This window comes from Anguilla rostrata, chromosome 18, assembly GCF_018555375.3.
Source record: "Anguilla rostrata isolate EN2019 chromosome 18, ASM1855537v3, whole genome shotgun sequence".
Classification (NCBI taxonomy): Eukaryota; Metazoa; Chordata; class Actinopteri; order Anguilliformes; family Anguillidae; genus Anguilla; species Anguilla rostrata.
In genome coordinates, this window is record NC_057950.1 from 5,179,751 (window position 1) to 5,205,660 (window position 25,910).

The following is a 25,910-nucleotide window of genomic DNA, read 5'->3' on the forward strand; positions in this document are numbered from 1 at the left end:
AGGAAGGGCAAGCTGTGCCCCCTGGGGGCCAGGATTTCGGCCGTGTCCTTGAAGGCCAGCGAGCGGTCGGGGCTGCGGGGCGGGGAGGTCGAGCGGTCTGAGAGCCAGGACAGGAGCAGCGGGTCCTGGCTGAGGCTGGCGAACCGGGCGGGGCCCGGGGGGCGGGGGGCGGCGGCGGTAATGGCGCCGTGGCTGAAGATCCGAGGCGGCGGCAGGACGGCGAGGTCCAGGCTGGAGAGACTGGACACGTCCAGCTCGCTCTCCGACGCCAGCGACCAGGACGAGGAGAACAGGTCGGGGCTGTCGGGACGGGCGGGGCGGGGGCCCCCGTGGCGGGCGGCACGCGGCGGGATCGGCGGCGGCGGCGGGGCGGGGGCGGGGGCGCGTTTCGGGGGGCGGGTTACCTGGCAGGGCTCCGGCTGCGGGGGCGGCGGCGGGGGGGGCACGGCGGGCGCCAGGTCCTCCCGGAACACGGGCGGGGTGTGGCGGACCTCGCGGTGCTGCGGGGGCGCCTTGCGGTACGGCTTCCTGGCGGGGGCGGCGCTGGTCATCCTGGCGTTGAGGCGGTCCGGTCAGTCCTGCCGAAAGATGGGCGAGTGTGAGACACGGGCCCCCCCAGAGCCCCTGCGTGTCCCCCACCCCCCGCCAACCGCGCCGTCCGGAAAAGCACAATCGATCCCCACCCCCCCCCGACACGAGCAAGCAGATGGCGGGTCAGAGCTGGGGAGAGGCGCTACTGCCCTTTAAAACCGCCCCGTCACGCAAAAACTCCAGTCCCTGCACCTTCTACACCCGCTCTGCCTCCACCCAGACTGCATGCCCCACTGTGTGCCCACTGACAGAACGCTGCGCGTTTTGACCGGAAAAGAGAGGGAGGGAGGGAGAGGAGAGAGAGAGAGAGAGAGAGGTGGGTGGTAGAGGACGAGTGTGTAGGGGGTGGGGTGGGGGTGGGGGGGGGTTAGGGTTGGGGTGTGCAACATGCCTTCCAGCTAGCGATTGATTGCAAGCATGCGTGCTTTTTCCAATAGAGAAAACTGTTAACCTACAGCCAACGTTGACTGGCAGCTCATTGATTGAGAGGCAGTGCATGACGATGGGGTATGTGTGTGTGTGGGGGGGGGAGGGGGTGCGGGGGGGAAGATAGGATATTTTAAATGCAAACATCAGACAAATTAACAGAGCGACTCTTAATCTCAATCAAATTAAGCTTCTGCCTTTCAATGAACCTTGCCTCTCCCCAAGACCGCAGGAAAAGAAACTCTGTTGACTTTAAAAAGAATTTGAATCTGAATTTTAACAAAATGGGTCTGGCCTTTCTGATTCTGATTCAAGTCTGATCTGTGCAAGAGATGATGCAGTCGTTTTGTGGGACCGTGGTTTAAGCTGGCAGCACAATGCACTCACACATACGTAACACAGGGGAAGGCTGCAAGTTTAAGTGCAGAACAGTGTGCAAACTGATAAACTTTGGGTTTTTTTCCCCCAAATCACCCCTCCATCTCAAACCACACACGGTCTTTGGGTCAGTGGACTCCCTCAGGTCAAAGTCACGCATCACTGGGCTTCACCAGAGAACAGCCAATGGCGTTTGGGCGCTCATCGATCCCGCGACCACTTCCTGTGTCACGGCCAAGCGCGGATAAACGTGGCGTGCTGCGGCTGCTATTTTTACCGCAGGGTGGAACCCCCCTCGACCCCCCCTCCCCCCCCTCCGCCTGACGGGAGGCAGTGGAAACACTGCCATGTCACAGCGGATGGCCAACGAAAATCAATGGCTCTCCTGCATGACTGGCTGGGAATGCGGTCAGGGAAACACGTGGGGGGGGGGAGTGGGGGGGGCATGTGCCACGGGGGCTGAGATTTTAATTTGGGGGGGGGATTAAATAATGCGTAATATAATCATTAATGTGAGCGTATGTGGCCGTGTGTGCGAGTGAATATATGAGTTCCACACGTGCAAAACATTTTAATAAGTTGCCTTGCTAATCAGGGGCAGATTCGATAACTCTTTCACATCCGAAACAACAGATTCACGATTATTCTTTGGACAAGACACCACACAATTTCCCTCTCTTTTTTTATGGCCAAAGCACAACACTGTGAGCAACATCAACATGCTGTTAGCTCAGCACGTTAGCCTCCAATCGAGCTACAAACAGCCAAACTGTGGGGTCAACTGAAAATGACCTGCTTGCAAGCGCCGATAAACTGACCACACAGGTGAATCCAGACTGCTCCGTTTTATTTTAGAAAACGAGATTTAGACTGTTGACTGGACAACGTGCCCGGACCGGTGACCAGTGTGATTTTAATTAACCTGCCACCCAGCTAGTAAGCAATGTCAGTTAACAGATAATCAATACCAATGCTACAAGGACAGTGTTGGTACAGCCATCGGACAGCATAGATCTTACCGAGCCTTTCCCTCAACGCTCCTCGAAATGTAATGATGAGTGAGGAATTACACTCATTATCCTTAAATTCAAAGCAATGTAACTGGGTGGGACTGGAAGGTAAATAATTTGATGGTAGGAGCCACTATTATGTGGCAGCGTAAAATTTACGATCGCGTCGCTCACCAATCGCGCTTGTTCGTTTCCTTGTTCCGATGTGTTAGACGGTCCGCTTATTTTCATCGTTTGACGTTGTGAGCACGGGTGTGTATGCAAACATGCATAAATTCTGACCCTGACATAAAAAAAGAATGTTAACGTGTTTACTACAGAGAGAGCAAATGCATCACTCTTTAATAATTAAGGGAGAAAAAAAAGAAAGGACTAATCACAGCTACATTACTTATTGAAAACATTGCCCAACACCGTTATCAGGCTTGTCATAATTAACTAGAATACCTTTTGTACCAAACACCTGCCTTTGTGCAGAAAAAGACAATTCTGAGGTTGAGACTAGTTGGCCATAAAAAAATTTAAAAAATCTGCAAATTGCCTTTTTCACAGCCCTTACTTCACAAAGCATCAGAATTCTATTTCAAAGCAAGGAAGTACGGTACTAAAAATCTACAACCACGTGCCCAAAGAAAATCTGACAGGGCCATAGAAGACCGATAATTCAGCTGGCCAGGCCTCTAATTCATAAGCACTGCTTGATTACTGGATCTTGGGACTGTTCGCTCTTCAGTTCAACCGCTATTCGACTCGCACGCATTACCAAGTAATCACTGTCCCCTTTAAACCTTAATTAAATAAGAACCGAAGATGAATTCCCGTTAATACGCCAGTCTTGGGAAATGCGTATAAAATTAGCAAAGAGGACTGAAAACCACCACGATATCTACAGCGTGCAAAATTTCCTCAGTGTAAAAAAAAAAAAAAAAATTTTTTTAAAAAGGTGATGAGTCGAGGGAGTTCTCTCTCCTCTCCTCCCCTCTCCTCTCCTCCTCTCCCTCCCCTCCCTCTCCTCCCTCCCTCCCCTCCCTCTCCCCCCCCTCCCCTCCCCCCTCCCTCCCTCCCTCCCTCCCCTCCCACCCCCCTCCCTCCCCCCTTCCCTCCTCCTCCCTCCCTCCCCCTCCCTCCCCCTCCCTCTCCCTCCCCTCCCCTCCCTCCCTCTCCTCCCCTCCCTCCTCCTCCTCCTCCCCTCCCCTCCCTCCTCCCCTCCCCTCCCCTCCCCTCCCCTCCCCAGCCGAGAACATTTGAAACACAGCTGGGGCCTCAATGTGCACCTGGTGAATTTTACATGGTTCGGAGATGTGAGCCTGAAGAGCAAGCCTTCCACCTCTCTCTCTTTTTCTCTTTCTCTCTCTCTCTCTCTCTCCTCACGCAACGCCTGGCGTGCGCACAAAACCCCCGTTTCTGGGCAGCGACCACATCCGGGTCGTCGGAGGGTGGAACGGATGGAAAAACTGGCTTCCTTCTTCCTGTCGCCAGCCCAACCACTTCCTCTCTGTCCTCAGAGACAGGCTGAACCGGGGAAGACTCGCAGTACAGACAGCTAAATCTCCACCTCCGTTCACACAAACTACTAAATCAAGACCACTCTCCCATCCACCATATATTTTATGTCTCAAATATTTGGAGGGGAAAAAAAGTGCCAGAGGCTATTCATTCAGTCAAAGAGGTCTGATGCTACAAATGAGCAAAAGGATTATTATAGCCTGCTGTGTTTTTTATTTTAATTGAACATATCAACAGAACTATAGTACATCCCCGTTACCATACCTGCTACAAGCCACTAAAGTTATGACCATGAAGTTATCGTTAACACATTCTACAAATTGCATCTTAAAAAGGCTACATTTCACAGTTTTTCCCTTCAAACACTTAAATGTGATTTTTTCACAAATTAAGATTTTTTTCTCCAGCCTTCTCTGTTTGCTCCTCTTGCCGGTGCAGCGCAGAGGAACGCCCCGTGCTGGTAACAGCCAATTAGAGCCTGTTTTTCTGTCACATTAGAAGAACCCGCAGGTCTTTAAGAGACCCATTAACAGCTGGGCTCCGTGGCGACGGCGGGGAGTGTACGCGGATCGGAGAGCGGCAGCGGCGGGCCTCTGCCTCCACCAAACGGCCTCGCCTCCTCCTCAGCATGGGATCTGCACGGAGAGGGGTTGCCAGCTTCATTACTTAAATGAGGGGCAGGGTTTTCAGAGCGAGAAGGCCCCACCGTGTCCTGGGGAGTCGGACGCATCGCGGCGCGTCTCTCTCCCAACGCAGGGGGGCCACTCGGAGTTTAATATTATCATCACAGCGCTCACCCCCCCCCACCCCCCTCGCCCCAGCCCCAGCCCCCCCCCCCCACGCCCGTAAATCCGTTTAATTAAACACTCACGAGCTAAACCGCCAGGCTTTTTTTCGTGCTGGGATCGCACACCTTGAAGGCAGCGTTTGAGACAGACGGACACGCTGGAGAGATATACAGGACAAAGTGCCCGGTGAAGCAGGGCTTTTAGTGCGTCTGGGAGAAAAGATCTACAGCCGAGTAAAAGCACCGCTCCTTTCAGGTTAAATAAAGTGAAGAAATGGTCCCCAGAGGGGGGTGCAAAACACACCCACGGATTCTGCGCATCACAGAGTGCGCGAGGTCGACAGTTTTTGGCGACGGAGAAATTCGGAAACGATAACGACGCCCCCCGAAAACACACACAGGCGCTGAGAAGCGCGTCCGAACACGGGACACGCTCGACGCAGTCCGCTACAGGAAACGAGCCGGAGATGCAGCAAATTAATTGCCATCAAGAAAAGAAAAAAAAAAAAAAACTGGCAAGAAGGAGAAGAAAAATCAGCAAAATCAGCACTGGAAACGAAACGCGAGGTTCTGAGGAGGAGATCCATCATCCCTCCATTCACCATCAAATCTGTAGCGCTCTCCCACAGCCCAGCCGCCCCCCCACGCGCCCCCCCGCCCCGCCCCGCCCCACCCCACCCCTGCTGCCTAGCAGAGCGCTACCCAAGTCAATGCCATGCCTTTCGCCGGCACGCTACTAGTTTAGCATTTCACCCTTATTTACAGCCGTCCCAACACAATAACGCGCTCGAGCCTTCGTACGCGAGGAGACGTAATGAGGAGATATCGACCGAGCTGCAGCGCCATCTTTCACGCGCTCGATGGGAACATCGGTTAAACCCACTTCCCTTCAGAGGCAAAGCTCACACGGGTGTGGCAGCTATGCTATCCCTTCCCTGACTGGAGCTGGGTGGCTGTGGGGAACCGTGGTCCTCAAAACCTCTAAGTTCAGAACGTCCACTTCTCAATGGTAAGTGATTATCAAATGAAATTTTGTTTTTTAAATTTAAAAAGTAGTGTGAAGACGGGTTCTAAGGCCTTCTATAAAATCCGCATCAGTGTACTGTCAGCAGTGGCTGGCAACCCCACACATCGCCACACTATTGGCCGTACCGTCAGAAAAGGGGGAGGGGTGTCAGTGCCAAGCTCGTTCACCAGCGACCTGCTCAAGCTGATCAGGCGGCCTGACGTCAGCCTGAGTGTTGATGGGAGGAGAGAAAGAGTTTCGGGGGAGAGCGTGTGCTCGTGTGCGTCCTCCCCAGCTGACAGAAGAGGTTGCAGTGATGAGCAAACGCAAATAAAGGTGCTAGAAAGCGGGTATAACATTAAAAAAAAAAAAAATTTTAAAGCGTCGTCAAAGACCTCAAAAACTTTGGAGGAGAGCTGAGGTCTCCAGGGAACAGTGATGTCAAATCCTCCTTTAGAGCAGTTTAGCCTGAATATGCCATCAAAGGTTTAACACATCTGTACTACAGAGAGGTTATGGATCAGGTCTTCAGGCCTGGCTGAAGCAGACTCCATTAACAAGGGTGCCCAGAGTGGCAACGTCACTGTTCGCGGAGCTGAGGCAGGCACAGCTAAAATGATCCGGTTAATGATCTGGCAACAATCTTTAATTTTTAAAGACCTAACTGGAAAGGGCTCTTGAGCTGCATGTCTGAATGACTGCAGGGCAGCGGTGTTACTAACAGCAACCAAATCTAACCTTCACAGTTGGAGAAAAGACAAAAAAAAAATCAGGGTTTAAAAAAAAGGGCTAAAAAGCCATATTTCATTTTAAGTACAGAGTAGGCTACCGTAAAAAATTTTTTCCCCATTTTAAATCTTTCTAAAGCTAAAAGCTTCTGTAGGGGACTGGCAGGGGACCCACACACTGAGTTCAGGCTGCTGTAGGGGACTGGCAGGGGACCCACACACTGAGTTCAGCCTGCTGTAGGGGCCTGGCTGGGGACCCACACACTGAGTTCAGCCTGCTGTAGGGGCCTGGCTGGGGACCCACACACTGAGTTCAGCCTGCTGTAGGGGCCTGGCTGGGGACCCACACACTGAGTTCAGCCTGCTGTAGGTGACTGGCTGGGGACCCACACACTGAGTTCAGGCTGCTGTAGGGGACTGGCAGGGGACCCACACACTGAGTTCAGCCTGCTGTAGGGGCCTGGCTGGGGACCCACAGACTGAGTTCAGCCTGCTGTAGGGGCTCTGCTGGGGACCACACACTGAGTTCAGCCTGCTGTAGGGGCCTGGCTGGGGACCCACAGACTGAGTTCAGCCTGCTGTAGGGGCCTGGCTGGGGACCCACACACTGAGTTCAGCCTGATTTAGGGGACTGGCTGGGGACCCACACACTGAGTTCAGCCTGCTGTAGGTGACTGGCAGGGGACCCACACACTGAGTTCAGCCTGCTGTAGGTGACTGGCAGGGGACCCACACACTGAGTTCAGCCTGATTTAGGGGACTGGCTGGGGACCCACACACTGAGTTCAGCCTGCTGTAGCAGCCTGGCTGGGGACCCACACACTGAGTTCAGGCTGCTTAGGGGCTGGTGGGGACCACACTGAGTCAGCTGCGTAGCAGCCTGGCTGGGGACCCACACACTGAGTTCAGGCTGTAGGGGACTGGCAGGCCCACACACTGAGTTCAGCCTGCTGTAGGGGACTGGCTGGGGACCCACAGACTGAGTTCAGCCTGCTGTAGGGGGAGAAGGAGGAGGAGGAGGGGGAGGGAGCAGCGGGAGGAGGAGGAGGAGGATGACTTTGCCAAAAGCGACTCCAGCTCTCGAGCCGGCCTAGAGAGTTAATTACCTGCTTTCCCTCAGAAGAGAAAGACACTTACATTAGCTTTGATCAAATATCAAACGTCAAAAGAAAAATTATAATAAAGGTGGGGCAGGGGTGCATGGGGGGGAGCACGTACAGTTTTTTTCCCCTTTTTTTTTTTTTAATCCCTCTTGACACCAGGGAAAGTTTTACAGTAAGAGAACGGGGAAAAAAAATCTCCATTTGGGCAGCAGAAAGATCAGAGGAAGTGAAGCTGGCCTTTCTTTCATCAAGCAGACAGCGCGTCTCTCTCTCTCTGCCCGGCGCTCTCTCTCTCCCTGTGGCGGCCATTTGCATCTACCCGTCATTACCGAAACAAGCGCACTTTACGCGTGGGGAGGGGGGGGGGGCCCGCTCGCCAATTAGGGCTATTCCTGGAGGGACCATCGTCACGACTCTACCCCACCTCAAACCACGCAGCCGGCTGCAAAAAAAAAAAAAAAGGCATGTTTATGTCAAATAATGACTGTACCCAAAATCCCTCTTTCTTCATCCACAGGTTCTCAGCCAGACGACCTAAAAAACAAAAAACAAAAAACAAAAAAACAAAAAACAAAAAAAAAAAGCATAAGGGAGACAAAATGAAAACACGACAGACTTCACAGGAGGCCGGGGGCGGGAACAGGAAAAACGATTTTTTTGGCGGAAACTTCTGAAGCGGCGCTCGTTAGCGGGGCCGCCATGTTCCTAAAAAAAAAAAAAAAAAACGACGATGTTCCCGCTGAAGTCGCCGGTCGGCTTCGCCGGCTGTTCGCCGCGTTTCGGCGCGGAGCTGCATCGTGACTCAGTCGCCACCACGACGAGGCACGCCCGCGTACGATCTGACTCAACGAGACGGGGCCTACAGAAAGAGCGCTCTCGTTTCCTCCACAGAACTGTTTAGTTTATTCAGCTAACAGAACAGATTAAACGACTGCGAGTTACTCTGTGACACATACGATCGGTAGATACAACATAGAAAACAGCATAGAAAAGCATCTTAACAGAAGGTTGATACAGAAAGCAATCGATTTAGAAATGATGAGCTATAGACCATGCGTAAATAAACAAAAAACTCTGTGAAAAATAAATTTTAAAAACCCTCGAAAGTGCAATGACTTCGCAGCTTAGCGCAGAAGACGTAGATTTGCTACACAAGCCCTATCCCACGCTAGCCCTATCCCACACAAGCCCTGTCCCACACAGCCCTATCACAGCCTATCAACCCTGTCCACGTAGCCTATCCACGCTAGCCCTATCCGTAGCCTATCCATAGCCCTGTCCCACACAAGCCTATCACGCTAGCCCTATCCCTACCCTATCCACGTAGCCCTTCCCACGCTAGCCCTATCCCAGCTAGCCCTATCCACGTAGCCCTGTCCCACGCTAGCCCTGTCCCACACTAGCCCTGTCCCACGCTAGCCTATCCCACGCTAGCCCTATCCCACACTAGCCCTATCCCACGCTAGCCCTGTCCCACGCTAGCCCTATCCCACACAAGCCCTGTCCCACACAAGCACTGTCCCACGCTAGCCCTATCCCACACAAGCCCTGTCCCACACTAGCCCTGTCCCACGCTAGCCCTGTCCCACACAAGCCCTGTCCCACGCTAGCCCTATCCCACGCTAGCCCTATCCCACGCTAGCCCTAGCCCACGCTAGCCCTATCCCCAGCAGCCTATCCCACGCTACCCCTATCCCACGCTAGCCCTATCCCACGCTAGCCCTATCCCACACAAGCCCTGTCCCACACTAGCCCTATCCCACGCTAGCCCTGTCCCACGCAAGCCCTATCCCACACTAGCCCTGTCCCACGCTAGCACTGTCCCACACTAGCCCTTCCCACACAAGCCCTATCCCACGCTAGCCCTATCCCACGCTAGCCCTATCCCACGCTAGCCCTGTCCCACACAAGCCCTGTCCCACGCTAGCCCTATCCCACGCTAGCCCTATCCCACACTAGCCCTATCCCACGCTAGCCCTGTCCCACGCTAGCCCTATCCCACACAAGCCCTATCCCACGCTAGCCCTGTCCCACGCTAGCCCTGTCCCACACAAGCCCTGTCCCACGTAGCCCTATCCCGCTAGCCCTATCCACGCTAGCCCTAGCCCACGCTAGCCCTATCCCACGCTAGCCCTATCCCACGCTTACCCCTATCCACGCTAGCCCTATCCCACGCTAGCCCTATCCCACGCTAGCCCTATCCCACGCTAGCCCTATCCCACGCTAGCCCTATCCCACGCTAGCCCTATCCCACGCTAGCCCTATCCCACGCTAGCCCTGTCCCACGCTAGCCCTATCCCACGCTAGCCCTGTCCCACGCTAGACCTGTCCCACGCTAGCCCTGTCCCACGCTAGCCCTGTCCCACGCTAGCCCTGTCCCACGCTAGCCGCATTGCACGCTAGCCCTATCCCACACTAGCCGCACTGCACGCTAGCTGAAGCGGAACAGGGCGCGGTCCGCTCTTCGCAGCGCTCGTCCTCCTCGGGCCGCGGTGCGCGCGGTGGCCCCCCGCCGCGGAGAGGGCGTCTGCAGCGGGACGTGACTCAGAAAAGCGAACACGATCCGGCAGCCTCCGGCCACGCGTAACGGGGTCAGATGACGGAGCTCCTGGAACAGGATCTCTGACTCGCCGGAGACTTCAAACGGCCCCAGATACGCTCCCCCTCCAGCCCCCCCTGGCACCCCCCGACCCCCTCCGACCCCCTCAGCAGCGGGCGGGGCACGGCCGGGCCATCAGGGGAGCCAGCGAGGCTTTCGTTTCAGTCCAATCAATTCAGCCGGCCCGGCACGGCGAGACAGAGTGGTTAAAATGAATGAATAAATGAATGAATGAATAAATGAATGAATGAATGAATGAAATGCACCTGAACACCCAGCCGAGGGCTTGGGACAGGTAGATGCGCCAGATCCACTAGCAGGTTACTTTCCAGATTAACCCCAATCGGACGCAATCAATACAGCGAAGAATTTTTGGACTCCTGGACTGCAAATAACAGGACAAAAACGCTAAATGTGAAGCATTCCGTTTCCCCTCCCCCGCTCGCCAAATTGTTCGCGCAGGCGATTCGCTGTACTTAAAACCCCCGGGCGACCGACGTTAGAAAGCAGCCTCGCCTTCGTCCGCGCCCGCGGAATTCGTCTGGGGGCGCCAACGTGCACCTGCGCATTTGTAAAGTCCGATTATCGGTGCGAACGGACACTTCCATTAATTTGATGGATTTGCAGCCGCTTGGTTACAAAGACCGAAAACTGCACATGAACAATTGGGAGTCAATAAGGCTGATCTTTCCACTGGCATCCTCCGGGCCAATTTTAGGCCGCCAAACGGTCCCCAGCTGTTCCCTGCAGGCGGTGGGGGTGGAGTAGAGTGGGTGGTAGGGCGGTTTTTTTGGGGGGTGGGGGGTGGCGCACCTCCGGGACAGGCCAGAGCACGGGTTCCGCACCGCTATGTTCATCTTGTTTTGGGCTGAGCATGAATAATTTAGGGAGGGAGGGAGGGAGGCGGCTTAGGGTTCATACGACCGCGCCTCCGGAAAAACTCATTACTCCCCGCCCGCCGCCCCGGGGAGAATAACAGCTCAATTCAGCGGGTCAGGCGGGGGCGCTCGACTTGGGGTCGTCCCGGCCTCGGCAGACACCCTCCTATCCCGAGGGGGGGGGGGAGGGGAGCAGGAGCGGGAGGGGAGCGGGAGCGGGAGCGCTTCTTCTTTCGAGTGGAAATGCGGTGGAAACCGAAGCCACCTTCACCTTCAAAACTCCTTTTCAAAAGTTCTGCACAAGGGAAACCAGACCTGAGCCCCACAATCCAGTCAAAGCAAACCCTACAAAAGCAGGAAGAACTACAGCGAATGCAAGCAGATTTCAGGCGGGAAAGAGAAACATCCACAACCCCCCCCTCCCCCCCCCCCCCCCACCCACCACATACCATCCCAACCCGGCCTAGCTGTGCTACAGTTCAGCGCCCCCCACCCGCCCACCCCACCCCAACCCCCTCGGCGTCTGTGCGGTGTTTGAAAGTGAAGGAAGGAGAAAGGAGATGAAGAGAGGAGACTGAGAGAGCAGGAGGAGAGAAGAGAAGGAGAGAGGAGAGACAGAGAGAGGGGAAGAGGAGAAAACGAGAGAGCAGGAGGAGAGAGGAGACTGAGAGACCAGGAGGACAGAGAAGGAGAGAGGAAAAGGAAAGAGAAGGAGGAGAGAGGAGGAGGAGAGAGGAGGAGAGCGGTACGGAAGAGAAGCTCCTCACCTTAAGCGTGTTCGTCGGTGGCTCGGGAATCATCCCCGTGAGCCGGTCTCTCTCCAGGCGGGGGAAACTCAATCCCACAGTCCTCCTCTCCTCCCCTCCTCCGCTGGCATGTGACCTCGGGGCTATCGATGACCTGAAACACAAGCAGGGTGGATGGAAAAAAAAAAAAAAAGAAAAAAAGAAGAAAAAAACCACGACAGGCGTCAGGGCGGCTGTCAATCAAACCCGGCTCAACGAGTAAAAGGACTGGCCAGACAGGGGCGTGTAGCACGGCAGACAGCGGCCATAAATCACAACCTTAAAAGTTTAAGGGGGGGGGGGAGGAGGGGGTTCAAAATCTAATTTCACTCTCTGGCGGGTCCTGCAGACTTTTCTTGTCCCTCCACTTGGAGAGCGAAGCTTGCCTGAGACGCCACGTTTCAAACACTTTTCTTTCAAATTTTCCAAAGCGTGTGGGCTGGATTTAAAACTATTCTGTGATTTGTGATCAAGTTCAGTCCACTCGTCTGAGTAAACAACTCAAAAGACTATGAGGAGGGTATGTATGACATACCAGGTATATAACCTGGTTACAAACCGCAACTGACAGATTTATTCAAACCAGTCGGAGGTGGTCTAAACAAATTATCTGCCACGCCCTGCTATCCCATCATTCTCTCTGTTAGGGAGGCACAATTTCAGGGTCATGTCGGTACCAGCCAACAATAACTTCAAACAAGCTTCCTGGAACCGGTCCAATGCTAAGTTAGCCCATATTACGGTTATGCAACATACACGCGCGTTCCTGAGGGGTAAGGCGGTTTATGTGTCAAAGTTCACACTCAAACAGTAATCACAGCCATCTTAAACTCTTATTATGTGTCTGAATCTATCATTTTTAACGGCAAACAAACGTGAAAAACAAAGCAAAACAGACTCAAGTCGCTCTCTAGACTTTTAATCTCTGGCTGCTTAATAGCTAAGTGGCAAGTTGAAATATTTCGTAAACCAATTTAAGTCTGTTTAACAAAAAAAAAAAAAGTTATTTCTTCATGAACTGACATCTGTAGCCATCGGTGACAGTGGAAACTTGGCTGCAGCTCGGCACTTGAGCTGTAATGTAACACAGGGAACGGCTAACACTGGAGAGACAGATCCTGTTCCCACAATGCCCGTATCACGTGTCTCCCCTGCTCTCCGCAGAGCCAGACCGCAGAACGCCGCGTCTTTCACTCCTGCCCCACGTTAAATGCCCTCCAGGTTCCCAGGGGCCCGCTGGGAATCCGGGGTCCGAGGGCAATTAGGCCTCGTTTTACAGAGTGACAGCGCTGAAGCTTTGTTTTTCAAAAAAGAAAAACAGAAAAAAGAAAAAAATCACTCTAGTGTGTTTCTTTTGCACTTCTGCACCTTGAACTAATGCACGTGTTGTACGTCGCTCTGGATAAGAGCATCTGCTAAATGCCTGTAATGTAATGTAAATGATAAATGGACTGCATTTATATAGCGCTTTTATCCAAAGCGCTTTACAATTGATGCCTCTCATTTGCCAGAGCAGTTAGGGGTTAGGTGTCTTGCTCAAGGACACTTCGACATGCCCAGGGCGGGGTTTGAACCGGCAACCCTCCGACTGCCAGATAATCGGTCTTACCTCCTGAGCTATGTCGCCCCTGTAAAATAAAATAATTTAAAAAAATAAAAATAAATAAATTATTATTAATAATAATAATAAAAATAATAATAATAATAAAATGAAACGCAACACAGAGACTCCAGGACTTTTCAGGAGAACGCAGACTCTCACACGGGTCGCACATCCCTCGCGCCCGTCGCTCAGCTGCGAGCGGCGCCCTGACTCTCCTGTTCCCGCCGCCGCCGCCGCCGCGCGTAGGACGATTACCGCGAAATTACCGCGCAAGCTGAAGAGGCGCCGCGAAGTGCTCTTCACCGCCCGGCGTCTCCCCGCCGCGAAGAACGCCCACGAGGACCACTCACCGTGGGGCCGGAGCGAGCTTCACCAGCAGCGCCGAGCGCGGCGCGGCGGCGTCGAGAGCCTCCGTCACAGGCTTCGCGCGGATGCCAACGCGAGTGACGCAGAACGGTAAAGCAAGCTCAAAGGGGGTTTTTTCTTTTCGGGAGGCGAAGACCAAGGTGCCGTAAGACCGGGTTTCGACTCTTCTGGTACGATAAAACATAGACCTTCCTCCATCTGTTAATCCAATAAGATTAAGACTTTCAAACAATATCCATCCATCCATCATCTATACCCGCTTATCCAGAGCAGGGGTAGTTGGGGGGTGCTGGAGCCTATCCCAGCATGCATTGGGCGAGAGGTGGGAATACACCCCGGACAGGCCGCCAATCTATCGCAGGGCACACACACACACACCATTCATTCACACACTCATACCTATGGGCAATTTAGAGTCTTCACTCAGCCTACCTGCGGGTCTTTGGTCCATGAGAGGAAACCGGAGTACCCGGAGGAAACCCGCGCAGACCGAGGGTATCAAACAACAGCGATTAGCATTCCACCACAATTACCTGGCGCCCCAGGCCACATGCTACATAGCTAGCTAGCAACTGGTTAGAGGCTACTGTCCATTTCACTCAGCAAAAAGATTTTTAAAAAGTCTCACCGACAGTGAATAAATATGTTTTAGAAGGCCCTTTTGAGACTCTACTCTGATATTTTGTATAAGTGAGCAAACCCCATTTTCTACGCTTCTGAGTGTAAATTGGCCACAGGATCAAAAGCTCGGTATGACAGAGGCCCGTATATCCTTTTTCAAGATTAATGAAGTTTGTACTGCACACCACTGAGTTGATTTTTTTTTAGCTCCTCGTTGGTGAGAGCACATCTGGCACAAGCTCAAGGATGAAGACATTCCCAATTGGCCACTGGAGGCCTGACATTGTTTCTCAGGCAAGCCGCCATCCAATAGGAAATTTCGTATCTGTAGCACTAAATGCTTTGCGTGTCAAACGTGACACTGCCAGCTCTAGTTCCGAAAGCGAAATTAATTTCCTCGACACACACACATGCTGGTAATTCACATTACCGTAAAAGTAAAAAATAAAACGCACACACACACACACACACACAGTGACTGCACACTGCACTTTCCACTCTCCTGACAAACATCCACGTGGAACGCAATCATGCTTTTTATGGCTCAATTAAATAAAATGGCCCTCGAGTAACATACAGTCCTCCCCCCACCCCCACCTCCCATGTCCTCATGTAAAATAACCCAGTAACCTCTTTTTATTTTTTTTATTTTCTATTCTTTTAATCAGCGGTTCAACAGCACTAGACCGTGTTCAAACGAGGCCGCCTCCCACGATAAACACCCCAAAACACGGGCAGACCAACGCGGGCCATGCGGTTCCTCCTAATCCAGCTTCAGCGCTAACCGCTCTCAGAGCCGTTCAGCTCAGCCAATAACGCGCGAGAGCGAGCGGTGGAGGGGGGGGCTCCCCTGGTCCCCGACGCCACACAGAAACCATTTTCCAGTGGGGGGGGGGCCACTCATTTTTTGTGCGCGGCGATGAAAGCTCCGTCCGTTCGAGTGGACACGCCGACCGCGGCGGGGTCAAGGAAGCTGCCGGCCAATCACACGGCTGCTTTAACAATCGGGACACTCTACCTGCATTTCCCCCGCGCACGCCTGAGAATATGAAATGGAGGGTCACGTGCCGGGGAGTGGGGGGGGGGACGGGGTTCCTAAATTATGTAGCAGGTCTTGTGCGATAAGGGAGAACTTTAGATTCTGATTCGCCTTCCGTTGCCCGTTTGGGTCCTGACGCTTGGAGTGCATTTAGGTGAATGAGGACAACATCTGATTCGGCTTCCTTGTGAACCCTTCGAACGATACTGGTTATAATTCCAACAGCCCTGTCGCACACAAATTAGTAAGCCATCATTGTGTGTGTGTGTGTGTGAGAGAGTGCATGTGTGTGTGACAGAGAGAAAGACAGAGAGAGACCATGTGATGAGTATGGTATCTTAAAATATCTTTATGCACAGTCAGAAAATGAGGTTCTCCGGTCATAAATAACTCAGATTGCATCATGAAATGGGAGCAGGAGCCTCCATGACACGCTGATATTTTTAAACCTGACGCGAGGCGCAGATTCTGTATATTCTGCGGTTCCTACAACCAGAACGTCACCCAGATAAAAACAGGAAGGAGGTAAAAAGGTAAAAAAACGGGATCGTGAACGCACCCAAAAAACTTCCCCCTGAAGCCTGTCCCGGTCTGAGGGGCGCAGAAACGAGTCTCTCACTTTAGAGATTTAGGGCAGCAGCAACAACACCCAACGCAGCGGGACACCCATGAATACTGCCGCCGGTCCCCGTCCTTAATTCCACCGGGACCCCATCCGGCTGAGGCCAAACAGGGAGGGTGTCAGTGGGATTCCCCGCCCCGCGCCCCCCCCCCCACTCCACTCTCACCCCGTCAGCTCCGCCCCTCCCCCGTCCACACGCTGAGTCCGCTCACTGCCGCCAGCGCATAATCCCGCCCTTATTTATTTCCGCTCCGCGCTTCGTGAAATGCCGTGGCCCGGCGAGGGGGGGGGGTTTTCCGCGGATCGCTGCGATGATGCGTCGGTTGCTTGCGCTGCGGTGGTGGCGGGTGGATGTGGCTGGAGTGACGGGCGCGGGGGGGGAAAGGGGGCTGAGCGGATGAGTAACTGGCGCTGTAGTCTGGGAGCTGTCACCCTCGCCGCGCGGACGCCATCTCCTTCCTCCTCTTCCTCCCGCTGAGCAGATGGCAGCGAGCAGCCGGGCAGGGATCTCTCTCTCTCTCCCGTCTCTCTCTCTCTCTGCTCACCTCTCTCTTCACTCTCCTTTCCTCTCCCACTCTCTCTCTCCCTCCCTCCCTCTCTCTCTCTTTTTCCCTCTCTCTCTCTCCCTCACTCCCGTCTCCCTCTCTCTCTGCTCACCTCTCTCTCTTCACTCTCCTTCCCTCTTTCACTCTCTCTGTCCCATCTCCCTCCCTCCCCTCCATCCCTCCAATCTCTTCTTCCACACGGAGAGCAGTATCTCTCTCTCTCTCCCCCTCTCACATCTCCTCTTAAACACGGAGATCAATCTCTCTCTCTCTCTCTCTCCCTCCATCCAATCTCCTTTTCCACACAGAGTGCCTGCCTTCTCACTGCACTTTAGCAAAGTGAGACTCCAAACGGCACCATGTCCAAAGCAACAAAAAAAACTAATAAAATAAAATCCCTCTCTCTCTCTCTCTCTCTGGGGCAAACACAGCAAATGGTACATCCATTTAAAAGCAAAGAATGAGCACTCTGAATCAAGGGGGAAAAAAGAGACCAAGAAACAACTACTGAAAGGGGAACCGTCCTGGTTTTCCTTAATCTACTTATTCCGTTTGGGAAGTCAATGCTTTTTTTTTTTTTTGAAGGATTTTCTATGATTTTATCGGCCTTATGTGAAGATTACTTGAGCAGGAATGAAAAAGCAAATGACATTTTCCGTCTAGAGGTGGACTACTTCATCTGGGGGAAAAAAAAACTTTTGTGGAAAAGAACAGGAAGCGAAAAACGAAGCGCTCATGCATGAAATATCAGCGCTGGAGATGAATCGGGGACTTCACCCACGTGGGGGGGGGGATGGGGGGGGGAGTGCGTGTGTCACGGGCCAGACCGTGTTCCCCGTGCTGTCTGAGATCAAAGGCCAGCAGAGTTCTGTGATTCGCGTTTACAACAGGTGCAGAAATAAAATTGGGCCTAAACATTGTTTTTTTGATAACCTCTCCTTCTAAGCTTCGCTATTTTTTATGGCCAAATAAAATAGATAAAATACCAAACGGCAACACACCGCAAAAGAAAAGAGAAAACGAGACCAGGTCAAAACCTCTATGGCTGGACCGGCCGACCAATGGTGTGACTTCATAACTCGGCCGACCAATGGTGTAACTTCATCACTCACTCAGTCACTCAGGCACAGACATTCGCGTTTGTAGGGCTGGCCCCGCTGTTGCGGTCCAGCCAAAAAAAAATAGTAAGAGATATGGAAAATAGAAAACAAGCATAAAATGGATATAAACAAATTTGTCATTGCAAACTCAGAGGCTTAACTGACTTACCCAGCCAATACGCCTACATTTATGAAGTCTCTAAAAGGACACAAAAACTAAAAAATGGCTACCCACAACCATACATTTACTCATTTGAAAACTTGGTTACTAAGTGGTGTTACCTTGAATGACTGAAGCTGTCAAATAGATATTTTGTACCTTCCCACAAAATACAATTTAGAAAGAAAAATCTATTCCCACATTCTCCCAATTCAGGACACTTTGGGTTTTTCCCCCTCAATGCCAAACCTCTTTTAACAATGGGTAAAAGCTATTCATTTGAAGGTTAAAATACGCAAAACCAACTATCCCAGGGTATAAATGAATAGCCTAAGGATGTGAATTTTCAAAGTGAACGTTCAGTAAGTATGTTGGACGTGGTGAGTACATGCCTGTAGCACAATACAGCCACTACAGCAGCCTGCCATCGAAGGGTCAGAGCCCAGATGCAAACTGCCTTTTTCAGAACATACTCGAAGGGATAAAACATACTGTCTTTACGCTCCAGCGAATCGCTAGCATCACACCGTGAAGGAACTTGGCAGAAAGCAAGTTTTGGCGGGAACTTGGCGAAAAGCAAGTTTTGGCGGGAACTTTGTCTTTCACAGCAATGCAATCCCCACTTTATCAACACGGAAATGCACAGAAGTTGGCGGAAATTACCCTTTATCTCTGGCCAGCCACATTCCAGAGTCTTGTTTACTGAAGATACAGTATGTTGGGGGTCGCTAAATGTCGTCGTTTCCTACCTTTCTATCATTTCTGGAAAGTTCCATGTTTTTGCCAGCTATAAGGCTGGACTGGAGGAGCCGGCTACAGCACCGGCTCTACAGCCGCCAAGCTCGATCGTTATTTTTAATAAGTTTGAGTTTCCACACCAAGGTGCAGACTAACGTGGCGCTGGGGGGGGGGGGGGGCACAGCTGGGGGGGGGCCACAGCTCATCCAGCAGTCGACGCTCGCCCTCACAGGCGGTTCCAGTCTCCGCCGATGGTGCGAGAGAAACCGTTACCCATCCTAATTTCACTTTTTCTTGAATTTTATTTTACACAGCGTCAACGGCTTCAGCTGCAGAGATGAAAGATAGCGTTGAACTCAAGGGGTGGCGTTCTGTGATGCTGACAGTAGGGCACACGTACTGAGAGGCAGCTTTTGGAGAAGGGACAATATAGGTAATGGAAAAAGAACAGCACCCCCCCCTCTTCCGGTCCCTAAAAGCCAGTACACTTCAAACACTTTTTAATTTAGAACGCTTTGTTTCCCCCATGGATCATATGAATAAGGAATGCAGCCTTTTCTCCTTATTTTTCTGTAATGGGCCAATCTTCTCCCTGGCTGGGTACACACTTCTCCTCTCTGCAGTCTGGCTACCAACTATTGTTCCAAGCAGATTGCGCAGCCTCTGCAAAGCCCCCCCCCCCCCCACATCTCTTTTCTTCAGAAATACATTTTTTACAGGAAGGGCTCGTTTGAATGACGGGTGTTTACCGTTGGACGGTGCCGCGGCAGAAAACGTTTTTCGGAGAAAAGCCCCTCCGTTTCGCCGATCGTGCACCTATAGAGCCGCATCACCCCCTCCAGCAGAGTAACGTTTCCTTCGACCGAAAAACCCGGCTGGGAATCCAGAGCGAGCCGGAATCGGACCGAGCGGGAGGACGGGCGCTGATCGCGGGAAAGGGGGCGGAGCCGGAATCGGACCGAGCGGGAGGACGGGCGCTGATCGCGGGAAAGGGGAGGAGCCAAATCGACCGCTCAGCCTGCGTAGAAAGGCACGGCCGTGGATTTCAGCGCCATGCAACGCCCGTGCCCCCCGTCCACACGCCAACCGAAGCTACGACCAAAACTGACGCGGGGGCACAGCGTGATCGGCGGTAACCCGCTAGGTCTGACAGCTAATACGAGAGCCATGAATGGACGAGAAGGCCGCTGTATGCGCTTCCTGGCGGTGGGGGATTAACAGGCTCTTGGCCCGTCTCCAGGCGAGCTGTGCTGGCCTCACAGGCCACGCCGCTCCCTATCTGGGGCAGGTGCAGAGAGCAGCGAGGAACAGGTGGGGTTGGGCTCTTATCTCCTCCAGCTGGGTGCCTCTCATCTGACTGGGCGCTGCTGAAAGGTTCACCTTGAACCTCCACCTGCTGCACTGAGCATCACAGTCACACACACACACACACCTGCGTGCGCACACACACACACCCACCTGCGCGCGCATACGCACACACACACAAATACACACACACACTCTCGCACACACTGATGGCTAATTTGAGTGCAGCGAGGCGGAGGGAATTATGACCAGGATCATTCAAACGGTGAACCTTTGCATAAGGAAACCAAACGCAATGCAGGCCTGTCTCACTGCAGCCCCACTCCTGGACAGCCATCGCAGGAGTGTGTCAGACAGACAGACAGAGAGAGAGAGCGACAGAGAGAGAGCGGGAGAGAGCGAGCGACAGAGAGAGAGAGAGAGAGCGAGACAGAGAGAGAGAGAGCCGCGAGCAGAGAGAGAGCGAGAGTGAGAGAGCGGGAGAGAGCGAGCGAGAGGGAGCGCGAGCGAGCGAGAGAGAGAGGGAGAGAGAGAGCGAGAGAGTGCCCATAATAACAGGCTTTGGGCTACAGCTTCCAGAGTCCTATTACAGTCACTCACAGTGCACATCCAGCACTTCTATCAACTTTACAACTATAGGCCTTTTAGAGAAGATAAAGTATAGTTACACACGGCAAAAAAGTGTACATAAGGAGGGGGAAAGAACCCAGTGCCACCTGACGCCATTCCCCATTTCGTTTCAGTACCTTAAATATACACCGCAGGTAGCAGGTCTATTTTTTTAATCCGCCCAGCGGGCATAAAGAAACCCACAGAAAGGGGCCACAGGCAGTAAGAAACCCACAGAAAGGGGCCACAGGCAGTAAGAAACCCACAGAAAGGGGCCACAGGCAGTAAGAAACCCACAGAAAGGGGCCACAGGCAGTAAGAAACCCACAGAAAGGCCACAGCAGTAAACCCACGAGGGGCCACAGGCAGTAAGAAACCCACAGAAAGGGGACACAGGCAGTAAGAAACCCACAGAAAGGGGACACAGGCAGTAAGACTCAGAGTCAAGCGCTGTATGGCGCCCAGTGGGCTGGAAAAAGCTCCAGGCTGCTTCACAGCTGCGGTGGAAAGAGCCTAAATCACGTTTTAGGGGACCGGACGGAAGGAGCGGACAGCGAGGGGACGGGGCACGGAGCGGGAGCAGCGTGGCAGCAGCGAGGACGGGAGCAGCGAGTGGGACACGAGTGGGGGCAGCGAGGGTGGGGCAGCGAGGGCGGGCAGCGCAGCGAGCAGCAGGAGGGCAGCGAGCGGAGCGGGGAGCAGCGAGGGGAGCGGGGAGCAGCGAGCGGGGAAAGGCGAGCGGCAAGCTGAGGCCGGCCGCTTCCTGCTCTCCGGGTTTAAGGCAGATTTTATTTCCGAAACGCCTTTAATCAGCGCGGGACCCGGGCGAGCTCGGGCGGGGGGTCACTCCGGCTGCGGAACGCTAGCGGCCGTTTCCGAGGCGACCGCTCGCCTGATCTGCATAAGCCATGCCGAGAAAAAAAAAAAAAAAGCAGCGCCTTCTTGATACGCGTGTTTACCGTACGTCTGCATGTCACAGAGCACTCAGCCGAGCACACAAACACCATCAGGCGTGCACGCGTATCCACATACGCACAACACCCATCAGGGTATTCTTTTTTTGGTTCAGATTATGACACCATACTGCCATGGGACTTATTTTGGAGGGGGGAGCAAGGTGGGTCAAGTGACGCTTTGATAAATGAAGAGAACTGTCTCCCTGACACCCTCGCTTAATAAAACCATCTGTGGGGGTCAGGCACCTTGAGCCGGAGGTCCCCGCATTAATTCTCTCAGTCCTCAAAAATAACGAGTAAATAAATAAATATAAAAGCATCTTAATGAAAGAAAATGAGGTGGTGGTGGGGGGGGGGGGGGTGCGGGGGGGGGGGGGGGGCGGGTGCTGTCGCCGCTGACCATATGCGCAATCCATCACAGAGCGAAGCACTCTGCCGCTACAGACACAAAAAAAAACACAAAGTACATAAATGTCAGAGTCAAAAGTTCGGTAATTAATACAGCCTCTCTGCTATTACCTGCGAGGAGGAGTAGTACGACAGGCCTGACACCAAAGGTCCAGAAAGCGTTTGCGCTGCACTGTAGCTGCCACTCTTACTCATTTACCGGTGCCAGCCAACAACCCCGCCGCGCCATTTACCAGACGGGGGGGGGAGGGGGGGGCGGTGCCCGTTTGACTAATGCGGTCTACCAGCGACAAAAACAAAGATATTAGAAATGTCACGGGGAAAATTCAGTGCCGCTGGTTTTTTTATTTTTTCTTTTGTTTTTTAAACTAGGGGGGCGCGGAGAACGTAGCCTCGCCCGCGCCGGCCCCCCCCAGATTCCGGAACAGATTCCTGATCTCCGAGCCGCCAAAAAAGCTCGGCGACATCGCCGCTTTTTAAAAAAAAACGAAATGTGAAAATGTGACAGAGGTCTTAAAGCGACGCGACGCACCCCATCATCCATCCATCGATCCATCCATCTATCCTTCCCCGGAAGAACCCCGGGCCCTTTTCAGAACATGGCTATTTTTATAAAAGCTTTTTCCCCCTCCATGTGAAAAAGTGTGTGTGTGTGTGTGTGTGTTTGTGTGTGTGTGTGTGTGTGTGTGTGTGTGTGTGTGTGTGTGAGAGAGAGTGTGCATGCGCGCGTCTGTCTGTGCGCGCATGCTTGTGGGGCTACAAGCCAGTTAACCGAGGCATGGTCCGGATTCGAAGCACCAACCATTGGTCCCATCCATGCAATACAGCAGTGCCTTAACTGAATGAGCCACTCAGCACCTCCACAGGACACGCCCATGTTGTAAACGACAGCAGAATGACTCCACAGGTCAAAAAAAAGGAGTAACAACATAAGGCCCCTTATATCTGAATAGGAGTGAAAATGTCTGCAAGTGCACGCTGCCAGCAATTCATAAACGCGTTGGGGGAGGGGAAAAAAAAAAAAAAAAAAGCCCGTCGTCTGCTTTGCATGCAAACGGGGAGAGAGCAGCGCAGCAGTCAGCAGATGGCGAAGGCAGCGGCGTAACCGCTGGATCCTCCGGTACGAGCGCGCTCGGAATGCGCGGCGTCAGCCTTCGTTAAGATTAGCCTTCCACGGGAAACGAGCTCGTTAGCACGGGCGAGGCCACACGCTCACTCACCACGCGCAGTTAGAGCGCCGGAGCAAGGGGCTCCCGGAACCCGGAGACGGGGGGGGGCAGGGGGGGGGCAAGGCTCCTGGAACCCGGAGACGGGAGACGGGGGTGGGGGGTATGGGGACAGGAGCAAAGCCCCCCCCTCCCCCCGTCTCAGAAACCTGCTGAGGGAAGCCGGTGTACCTGCACGAGCAGCGTCACCCCCCCCACCCCCCCAGCCTGAGGACAGATGGCGACGCCCGTCCAGGCGTGAAGTCGTGTTTCTCTTTCATTAAACCGCCGCTCACACACACACACCCCGCGTCTCTGCCGCCAAAACCACCCGCGCCCCCCCCCCCCCCAGCGCCCTCCCCCCCGCGACCCGCAGCCCAATTACCCCGGTGTCGCCTCCCTGCTTCTCCCGCCTCCTCGTCGAGCTCAGAGCGCTTTCCTTAGCCACCGTCGAGTGCGCTAACCCCCCCCCCCCACACCCCCCCGCAGCGGGTGTTCAACAGATGTTACGCCAGACTTCAGCGCGGGAATTTCGCAGGGGGGGGAGGGGGTAGATCTTGGAGGGGGGGGGGTGCGTATGCCGTTGCCAATACCGCAGGATTTCTGGCCCAGGAAAAGGGGGCGAAGCGATGAAAAAGGCAAGGAGGCAATCAGCAATCAGAGAGCCTTAAACGCGTTCGCTCTAACGGCTGCAATACTGCGGGGAGACAAACATTTAGCCCTCAACTACACTTCCCAGAGCTCATCACCCCTCTCATTATTATTAGATAACAAGATAGGTCTAGCAGGAGCTGGGAAAAGAGAGGAGGAAGGGAGGGACGGAGGGAGGGAGGGAGGGAGGGAGAGTGAGAAGGTGAAAGACAGAAGAAAAAAAACCTGCATTTAAAGTTCATGCCTGAGCAGGCAGGGACACGGCCGGGCTGGGGAGCCGTCTGCAGGAAGTTCAGGAGAAAAAAACAACCCGGCACAGAGCCGTACCCACGGGCACATAGCAGTACCGACGGGCACAGAGCCTCTCGAAGGGCACAGAGCCTCTCGACGGGCACAGAGCAGTACCAACGGGCACAGAGCAGTACCGACGGGCACAGAGCAGTACCGACGGGCACAGAGCCGTACCGACGGGCACAGAGCCTCTCGACGGGCACAGGGCCGTACCGACGGGCACAGAGCCGTACCGACGGGCACAGGGCCGTACCGACGGGCACAGAGCAGTACCGACGGGCACAGGGCCGTACCGACGGGCACAGAGCAGTACCGACGGGCACAGGGCCGTTCGACTGCAACCGGCCAGTCGGGCTCTCGGCAAACCGCAGGCAGACTGCAGGCAGGGAAAGATTCAGCCAATGGCAGCCGCACGTAACATTCAAATCCCAGCAGAGCCCCGTGGAAAAGGCCACCGAACGGCACGTGCAGAAAAAGAAAAACCAAAAAGACGCAAGCGTCTTCACCACCGTGAAGGAAATCTGGGCTGCGCGAGATTAGATGGATTAAACCGGACGGAAAACGTTGATTGATGGGCGAAGGAGGAGGAGGAGGACGGGACGAGCGTGATTCATCACGAAAACGGGAATACGGGCAGCGCGGGAAACAACGGGGACGTCTTCTGACAAGCGTTCAGTCAATTACTCCTGAAACGCGCGCTCCTGCATGACAACAAGCATCCCCGCGGAGCTGGGACTCTCTCTCCAAACCCCTCCCGGGGCGGGCCAGATCTGACTCAGGCTTCACGCTGGTGGGGGGAGTGCAGGAATGGTGGGGGGGAGGGGGGGGGCAGTTTACCAGGATTCCTGCTTTCCATGTATTTATTCGAAAGAAGCGATGCGATTCCCACCCACGGCTGGGGGGGAGGGGGGAAGGGGGGGGGGAGGGGCCCTGGTGTTAATTAGTTCAGGTTCCCGCAAGACTCACCCCAGACCAAATTTACCAGCCAGATGCTGACACTGAACCCAGAGGTGTTGGGACGGGGCGCCACGCTCGTGTGGTAGTACTCCCCAGGAGCCAGAGCAGGCAGGGGCCCAGAGCCGTCAGGGGCCGGAGCAGGCAGGAGCCAGAGTCGGCAGGGACCCGGAGCAGGCAGGGGCCCGGAGCAGTCAGGGGCCAGAGTAGGCAGGGGGCCAGGTGCCAGAGCAGGCAGGCAGGGGGCCAGGTTCCAGGAGCCGGCAGGGCCCAGAGCAGGCAGGGGCCCGGAGCCGGAGCAGGCAGGGCCCAGAGCAGGCAGGGGCCCGGAGCCGGAGCAGGCAGGGCCCAGAGCAGGCAGGGGCCCGGAGCCGGAGCAGGCAGGGCCCAGAGCAGGCAGGGGCCCGGAGCCGGAGCAGGCAGGGTCCAGAGCAGGCAGGGGCCCGGAGCCGGAGCAGGCAGGGGCCAGGTGCGGGCAGGGTAGAGCTGAACTCTGCTTGATTAAGTGACAGGTCACGGGGCTGGCAGCACAGAGCGGAGAGCCGCTAGGAGTCCGATCGGCAGCGAGCACCAGAGAGCGCCGGCTCAATGGCGCGTCACGAATCGCTGTGCCCCCCCCCGCAGAGCCCCCACCGAGGAGCACGACTGCGGGAAAAGGGTACAGCGGGAGGGGAGGGGTTTTTCTGTGGACTTTCCTTCAAAACGCTTCCAATTTTACTTCAGAACATTCCCCAAGACGCACCGCGGGGCTTCTGTTAAGACGACGCGCTAGAGAACCAACCACGCGTCCCCCGCCAGTACTAAACGGGGGAAAACACCGCGTCTCGCCGCCGAAACGCCAATATTACTGCTGACCCCCCCCCCCCCCCCACCCCCACCCCCCGCGTCTCCGCCCCCGAGTCCTGTGCAGTTTTACTGACACTCCAAATAGAAAAGCAGG

General features: G+C 54.2%; 1 protein-coding gene across 3 annotated transcripts in view; it reads right to left on the reverse strand.

The window, feature by feature from the left end:
• tjap1 (tight junction associated protein 1 (peripheral)) overlaps positions 1-25,910 on the reverse strand; it is a 72,194-nt gene that overhangs the window by 36,404 nt on the left and 9,880 nt on the right. For 2 of the 3 annotated variants that reach the window (XM_064318432.1, XM_064318434.1), the window contains exons 2-3: positions 11,780-11,912; positions 405-578 (exon numbers count right to left, since the gene is read on the reverse strand). In XM_064318432.1, the coding sequence (XP_064174502.1) occupies positions 405-551 (147 nt within the window). In that variant the 5' untranslated portion in view covers positions 552-578; positions 11,780-11,912. Of the gene's footprint in view, positions 1-404; positions 579-8,025; positions 8,070-11,779; positions 11,913-25,910 lie in introns of all 3 variants that reach the window. The other variant, XM_064318433.1, reaches the window with a different exon arrangement.